Below are 7949 nucleotides of genomic sequence, written 5' to 3' on the forward strand. Positions count from 1 at the left end.
TTCGAAGCTCGGTCCTCTTTTGTTTCTGGATATTTCTCTACTTTTATGCAAGTTTCGTTTTCGCTTACGTAGATCGTGATGACTTTTGATGATTGATTGTGTTTACTTGAATTCTGGAGTTGGATTGTTGGAGTTGCTTGTTTTCGTGGTTATTTCCTTGATTATTGCAGGTTAATGGTGAGATCTGGAAGAATGGAGTTTGTTTATGGATGAATCGGGGTTTTGTTTTGCTGATGTTGTGGAGTTGTTTGTGATTGTGGAATCTGGAGTTGATCGGAGCAGATCTGTGAGAATCGGAGTTATGGAGTTGATTTTGTTGGTTGTTGAGTTCGTATGGCTTGGATCCGGAGTGGATTAAGCGTCTGAAGTAATTCTGAGCAGAAGTGTTTAAATTTTATGCCTAGCTTACGTGTTTTCATTTCATTTCGCTTAGTTTACGTAGATCTGATGTATTTCCGATTCATAGCAAGTTTCCGGAGTCCAAATCTTTATATTCTGTTTGAATTTAGGAGTGTGCTCTGTTTTCTTCATCTGCGAGTTTAGTTTAGTTGCAAAGGTGCATGTCGTAGTTAGCTGGAGCATGGGTTGGTTATCTGCAGCTTTTTACCGTACTTGCTATTTTTGGAAATATGGTCCCCACTGTTAGTTGCTTACTGTTTAGCTAGATTAGGTAGTCGTTTACTTAGTCTAGGGGGTAATTGGGTCTGTCGGCATTGATGTTTGACTCCATTAAGTTTTCTGTGTCCTAGGTCTAGCGTTTACATTTCTTGTCTAGATCTAGTGGTAGTTTAAATCTCAACCCCTTTGTGTGGCAGCAGCCGTTTGTTCCCATAGTCTCGTAGCACTACCTTGCGAATCCATCTCTGTGGGATCGACCCCACTTCCCTATACTAATTCATAGTATTCGGGTTGAGGGATTTATTTTTGAAGAGGAGTCGAGTGTGTCCAACGACAAAAACACTGTAGTTCTCTAGAGTTCCTGGACCCAGTGATCCAGCGGATTTAAGGAGCGTTGTGTCTGGACCGAGCTTTGCATTAATTCTCATATGTGCACACTCGCTTACTCCTGAGTCTAGTCATTCGACATTAGAGTCGAGCGATTACACCCCACTTCACTCATCTACAGAAACCGTTGAGAATGTCGTTGAGAATGTTGCGGTAGATGGTGACACAGGGCGGTACATAATGCCTCCAAGAAGTACTAGAGGGATTCCACCTAAGAGGTACAGCCCAGAACGTATCTCTAAGAGGAGCAGATACTCAGTGGTGAACCTGGCTAAGGCAAATCTCACTGAAATGGCAAGGGCGTTCACTGCTGCCCTGTATGAGGAAGAGGAAATTCCTGGAAATGCCGAAGAAGCTATGAAAATCAAGCACTGGAGGGAGGCAATGATAGTGGAAACGAAGGCACTAATGAAAAACAAGACTTGGGAGGTATGTTTAAGACCAGAGGGGTCTAGACTAGTAGGATGTCATTGGGTATTCACAATCAAAAGAAGGCCATATGGATCTATTGAACGTTACAAGGCGAGGCTTGTGGCGAAAGGGTACACTCAGACCTATGGAGTTGATTATGCAGAAACCTTCTCACCAGTGGCCAAGATGAGCACCATTCGAGTCCTCTTCTCAATTGCTGCGAATAAGGATTGGCCGCTACACCAGTTTGATGCGACAAACGCCTTTCTGCATGGGGAACTGACAAAGCCAATATATATGGAAGCCTCACCTGGCTTTAGTGGAGAATTTAGGGGACAAGAAGTGTGTAAACTCAAGAAGACCCTCTATGGTTTGAAACAATCTCCAAGGGCATGGTTTGGAAGGTTCACGGAAGTAATGAAGAAGTATGGATATAAGCAGAGCAACTCGGATCATACATTATTTCTCAAGAAGAATGAAGGGAAGATTACATGTTTGATCATTTATGTGGACGATATGATTCTGACAGGAGATGATGAGGAAGAAATAAGTCAATTGAAGGAAAATCTATTTACCGAGTTTGAGATGAAAGACTTGGGACTTCTCAAATATTTTTTGGGAATTGAGGTGCCAAGAGAGGAATATTTATAAACCAGAGGAAGTATGTCCTGGATCTTCTAGCTGAGATAAGGATGCTGGACTGTAAGCCTGCGGAGACACTGATGATGCAGAATCATGGTCTGCAATTAATTGAGGGGGCGAAACTCACAAATCAGACTAGATATCAGCGCCTCGTGGGTAAGCTTATCTATCTTTCCCACACTAGACCAGATATTGCCTACGCAGTTGGGGTGGTTAGCCAGTTTATGCACAAACCCCAAACAGATCACTGGGTGGCCGCATTGAGGATTGTGCGATACTTGAAGGGAACTCCGGGATATGGGGTTTTATTTGAGAATCACGGACATATGGAGATACTTGGGTTTACAGACGCAGACTGGGCTGGGAATCCAAATGATCGGAAATTGACGGTCGGGTATCTTACCTTTGTTGGAGGAAATCTTGTCACTTGGCGTAGCAAGAAGCAGAGAGTTGTAGCACTGTCCAGTGCTGAAGCAGAGTTTCGAGGAATAAAGAGTGGTCTGACAGAGATCCTATGGCTGAGGAAGCTTATGACAGAACTTGGCCTGATATCACAACATCCATGCAAACTCTTCTGTGATAACAAGGCAACTATCTGCATATCTGAGAATCCAGTACAACATGACCGGACAAAACACGTCGAGGTGGATCGACACTTCATTAAGGAGAACATAGAGGCTAAAATTATGGATCTTCCTTTTGTCAGATCAGAGGACCAGTTGGCAGATATTCTCACCAAAACAGTGAGGGGGAGTGCTGGAAATAGATCAGGAAATAAATCAAGGAGATTGGAAAAAATCACGAGAATAATTGAAGATTGATTTTAGTGAATATTTTTTCTGATTTGTAGCTAGGGTAAATCTTTCCTTATGTAACTAATCTCTAGCCTATTTAGGTGGGTAAAACCCTCCTCATTCATAAGAAAGTGAAATACATCAAAAACTCTTGTTCAACAAAAAGAAGCATAATATCAATTTGAATCGTCATGATCTTCCACATCCCTATTTTCATTGCCTTTTGGAATTAAATAGAGAGGAAGAAATGGTAAATTTTGTGATGCTTTTCTAGTTATTTCATAGCTTTAGTTGTACTTCTCTTAATGCATGCATCTATTAACCAGTAGCTTTTTCAATGGCTAGTTAATTAGTATAAAACAAAAAAAAACCTAGTAGGAATCTGTTTCCAAAAGAAGAATTTAGTTTATTGGAGAAGGTTGCACTTGAACAGAGTGAAAAATATGACACATGAAACAGTCAATTTTATTATTCCATATAGCTTTTCTCGTCTTATTTGAGACTTCATTTTCACTTGATTGCAATTTCCAAATGGTGAAATGTCTAGTTAAACATTTAGACTTTCATTAGTTTGGTATTTTAACTCTTAACAACCTCAAATATAATCATATATAGCATGCCCCATTTCACATCTATCACTCATTTTCACCAAATATTGTTACTAATCAAGCCAATTCTAGAACATCCACAGTCGAGGAGAGCTCTACGGGCGCTAGAGGCCACATTCTGCGGAAGCGGAACGTTGACAAGTTATGACAGCTGCAGGCCCTTGTGCGCGCCCAAGCAAGGGCACGGGCTGGCCGACTTCTCATTGAGGAAAGCACAAAGCCCTCCCACATCAACCACACAGTAAGACATTGAATAAGAGTTGCCTTTGAATTGCCAAATGTATTGAATATCTATCTAACAGGAGAAAGCAGATCATGCAATGCTGGCCGGTGTCAAAATGCAGTGGAGGAAAGGCGAGAAGGCGCCATGGGACCTGAGCGACAAGCTTGTACAAGTTGACACGGGAAGACCAAACACGAACCCTTTAGGCAGAACCATCATCCACTCATCTCAACCAAGCCACAGCTCCGACCATACCACATGGTCGAGTACATCCCTGCGTTCCCTCACATTAGGCCTAGACGCCACCGCTACGGGAGCTCCAAGAGGGCGCTGTTCTCACCTACCAAGAGCTCCCTGAGCAGGGCCTTACAAGGTTATATGAACATTGATATGGGTAATAATGGTGACAAGAAGATAGGATTTTGAAATTTTGGCTAAAAGGAGCAATCTTGGGAGAATGCAACATTTAGATAACAACTCAACAAAACAACTTAAGATAAAGATTGAAGGCTCATTATCATAAGTTGTCAACATATTTTATTTCACGTTTTTGCTATTAAGTTGTTGAGTTTGTTGTAGGACCTATAGTGGTATTTAGGATTGAAAGCAGAGAAGTCAAAAGGAAATAAAGAAACATCACTACAAGTCTAAAATGAACCTCTATTAACATTAACATCTCTTGAGTCAACAAGGAACTAAATAAATGAAGGAAAACAACACAACATTAACATTCCCCATATGTTCAAAAAGAGCAATATCAGTAGTCTCGAGGATGTTAATCACTATGCATGTACACATATATAACAAATATGAACGGATAAAATTAAACAAACAAACCATAATTTTATACGATGAACACTATGAAGTGAAGTGAGTCGAATAAATGCAAAAAAATATATGACAAAAGCAACCGGTTGAGAAATCCGGATCAGTTGTCGCAGCTCCATCTTGACGTAGGCACGCAGCTAAGGTAATGACACCAGCTGCATTTGTTGTTCGCGTTTTCACCTTTGAACAGCATCACCAATCCCACTGTAAATCTACAGAATTTGAGCGAATTAACAGCAAAGATCAGTCATTTTATTTCATATGATACAGCAAGTATATGTCTAGGCAGATCAAGCATAAGATGTAGGGAAATCTCACCCGACAATCAACAAAATAGTGGCAATAATCCAGAAAACGTATTGGTAGACTGTGTATTTGGACTTCAGTCTGGTATCAGCTGGGCGATTCCGGCCTTCCAACCAACCAAACTGTGGACGGGCAAGGAGTATAAACCCGAGGAGGAAACCAGAGAGAAAGCCTCCAATATGTGCAAAGTTGTCGACATGTGGAAGAATTCCAACTGCCAAGTTGATTGCAATGATGACAATCAGAGTAAAAAGAGCTGCAGCCTGTTCAAACATATAGGTTTTGTTTAGTTGTTATGGAATTCAAAATCCCTCTCATTGGATTATCATGAATAAATAAAGTTTTCTTATAATAAAATTATGACATTCAGTATTCAATCATAAGATTGCGGCCTTTTTTTGTTTGTGTGGTGCGTCTCAAAAAATGATATACTTATAATCGTTAGCAGAACTTACCTTGTTTGTATATATAGTCCAGTTAGTAAATAACTCCGATAACATTGCTCCAAGAAGTCCAAACAGAGCACCAGAGGCTCCTACGGAGATGTTATTACGGATGAAAAGGGAAGATAGAATGCTTCCACCAATACCTGATAACAGGTATATTACCCCTACACGCACTGCATAAACACGAACGAGAAATCTAAATGTGAGATAGTGATACTGAGAAGGAAAAGAAAATGAATGATTGGCTACAGCAGGACATCCAAATAACATGATTTACGAATTCCGAAAAACTATTTTGAACTTTATTCAACGAACAAACTTAAATTCTTACAAAATCCAAATTGCTGCTCTAGTCGAATTCCAATAAACACCAAGCTTAGCATGTTTGCAAGTAAATGAATTACACCAGCGTGCAGCCAGATGCAAGTAAAAAGCCTCCATGCTTGATTCTGGTGCACTATCTTGTCCCACTCGAGCGCTCCAAGTTTTTCCAGTCTGCATAAGAGACAGTGATTAAAAAAGTACTTTCAAACATCCATCTCTAATTTCACATAAAAACTTAGATAGGCTATATGATTAAAAAAAGTACTTTCAAACATCCATCTGTATAACTAAAATGATTACAATGAAGTAAAGGAACTATTTTCAAAACACCAATTAGCAGCTTATACCGTAAAGAAGAAAAGTAAGAACCTTTACAATAATTATGCATCGGAGAGGTCACTTATGTCAATTACAGAACTTAGCAAGAAAACCAACAGAAAAAGTTCCCTAGATTTTATAGGTATAAATTAACAAGGACGTCCTAAAAGGAGGACACAAAGGTTATTTTGGTAATGAAGATGCTAGATCAGAGTGTTTGTATATGTTCAAGTATGGAGAGTGTTTATTTACTCTAAATGCCAGCGATTGACCCTTTAAGGAGACCATATGTATTTCATACCTATAAGGACTAGCTCTTCCAAAAAAAAGAACAAAAAGATCTTCCTTCTGTATTAAAAGACCTTTGGCGTTGAGGTCCTAAGGATCAGCTTGGTTGCCAACCAAGCTAGAAGAAGAAACCAGACATAACTCAGGCACGTAATAGCACCAATCCCTAAAGAGACACCCAAGGATTTACAACTTGAGCTATAATCATCCTGGCTGAAGGTTCGGGAACTGAATGCTTAGACGAATTGGACTCTTACTAGGACAGAGGTTGAGCCATTGTTAGTTCTTTGTTAACTTAGTGCAAAACCTCAAGGAAAACAATATTTTCAATACACTGATGAGAGTTAATATTGTCTAAAGCCTAAGAGGGTTTGTAATGGACCAAAATCTATGGTTATATAAGATGGATAATTGTCAGCAGACTCAGCAGAGTAGAGTCTAACTCTTTCTGCTGATGGAATTAGAAATAATATTAATCCTAATATCTAAATCAAAATCTTTTCACAATCACAATCATAGATAGTAATTGCTAAAGATAGCTTCTCCATTTTATGAGCTTTGAAACTTTATCCACTAATTAATAGCCACATAATTATAAACACACACAAATTAAACTTGATTATTGAGGGGAAAGATCACACCCAAAATTGAGATAACAAATTAATCCCAAATCAAAACGAAAGGCAACAAATTAATCACTAGAAATCCAAATTAAAAAAAAGGCAATGAAAAGAGTCCCGCGGAATTGAAGAGGGAAAAGGAGGGATTACGTAGAGGAAGAGGGGCCGAAGAGAGGGTTTTGGCGGAGGGGCTGAAAGGAGAGGCGGCGGAGGAACTTGGCAACACAATCTCCATGGAGGCCGTCATGATTCTTGGGGCAATTATTGACGAACATGATCACCACGAACATGGCGACGTTGGCCAGAACGATAATCGGAACCAGCCAGGAAGTCCAGTAGGTGTCGTGAGAGTCCATGTCGTAGTTTCCAACTCCGCCAGCGTAGTAGCTCTGGTTCCGATGCTTCCTGGGCGCTCCCCTCTCGGGATCTCCATTTCCAATCATTCTTCTCTTCTCTTCTCTTCCCCTAGCTACTGTAAATCCAAGCCCTGCAGCTAGAAATGTCACAATTGGATTGGAGCTTGTTTGCAATAAATGGAGTTTGTGTTAGAGAGAGAGAGGGAGGTGGGTGGGGCTGTGTTACTTAAGGAAGTTTTGGATTGAAAACGCGTAAGCATTGCAGTTGAGGTGGAGAACGGTGCCACTGCCTTAACACATGTTTGTTTATCATTGTCTGATGGAGATTGCAAGAGAGATATACGCGAATTTGCCGCTGACTCTTCATTTACCTAACTCCACGGTTTCACTTTCATACTACTACTTCTTTAGATTTCCCACAAATTTTTATATTATTATAATTTTATTTTATAAGTTAAATGAACACTATAGAAAAAAAGAAAAGAAAGAAAAAAATAAATGATATTTTCATTTTAAGAAATGTAGTGTTAATTAAAGTGAGAAATCTATAAAAGGAAAATAAAACTTTTGGGATGGCACGAAATTTAATCCACAATTAGTACAATAAGACAGAAGTAGAAACAAAAAGTAATTGAAATATTGTCAGTGAAGAATGAGGTCCATCTATTTAAAGAAAAGAGAGTTACCAAAATTAGAAGTGATGTATAAACATATAGCGAATGACTAAAACTCAACGAACCCAGAATATAGAAACTCAAAGTAAAATTAATATTCAAAGTC

The 7949-nt window shown here is 39.5% G+C and overlaps 1 protein-coding gene across 1 annotated transcript; it reads right to left on the reverse strand.

The window, feature by feature from the left end:
• Positions 1–4327: 4327 nt before the first annotated feature.
• On the reverse strand, positions 4328–7467 carry LOC121769143 (RHOMBOID-like protein 2). The gene is made up of 5 exons (XM_042165853.1): positions 6964–7467; positions 5595–5758; positions 5273–5436; positions 4830–5080; positions 4328–4723 (listed from the first exon to the last, which is right to left on the reverse strand). The coding sequence occupies exons 1-5, from the start codon at positions 7254–7256 to the stop codon at positions 4612–4614; spliced, it is 984 nt and encodes a 327-aa protein (XP_042021787.1). The 5' UTR covers positions 7257–7467; the 3' UTR covers positions 4328–4611.
• Between the last annotated feature and the right edge of the window lie 482 nt (positions 7468–7949).

This window comes from Salvia splendens, chromosome 15 (assembly GCF_004379255.2).
Source record: "Salvia splendens isolate huo1 chromosome 15, SspV2, whole genome shotgun sequence".
Classification (NCBI taxonomy): Eukaryota; Viridiplantae; Streptophyta; class Magnoliopsida; order Lamiales; family Lamiaceae; genus Salvia; species Salvia splendens.

Bases quoted from the DNA above. Each gene is read 5' to 3' on its own strand.
- LOC121769143 (XM_042165853.1), bottom strand. From the start codon at position 7,256: ATGATTGGAAATGGAGATCCCGAGAGGGGAGCGCCCAGGAAGCATCGG. The intron at 5,437-5,594 runs GTAAGAATTTAA...GTGTTTATGCAG, and splicing joins AGAGCAGCAATTTGGATTTT to TGCGTGTAGGGGTAATATAC. The intron at 4,724-4,829 runs GTGAGATTTCCC...CAAATTCTGTAG, and splicing joins ACTATTTTGTTGATTGTCGG to ATTTACAGTGGGATTGGTGA.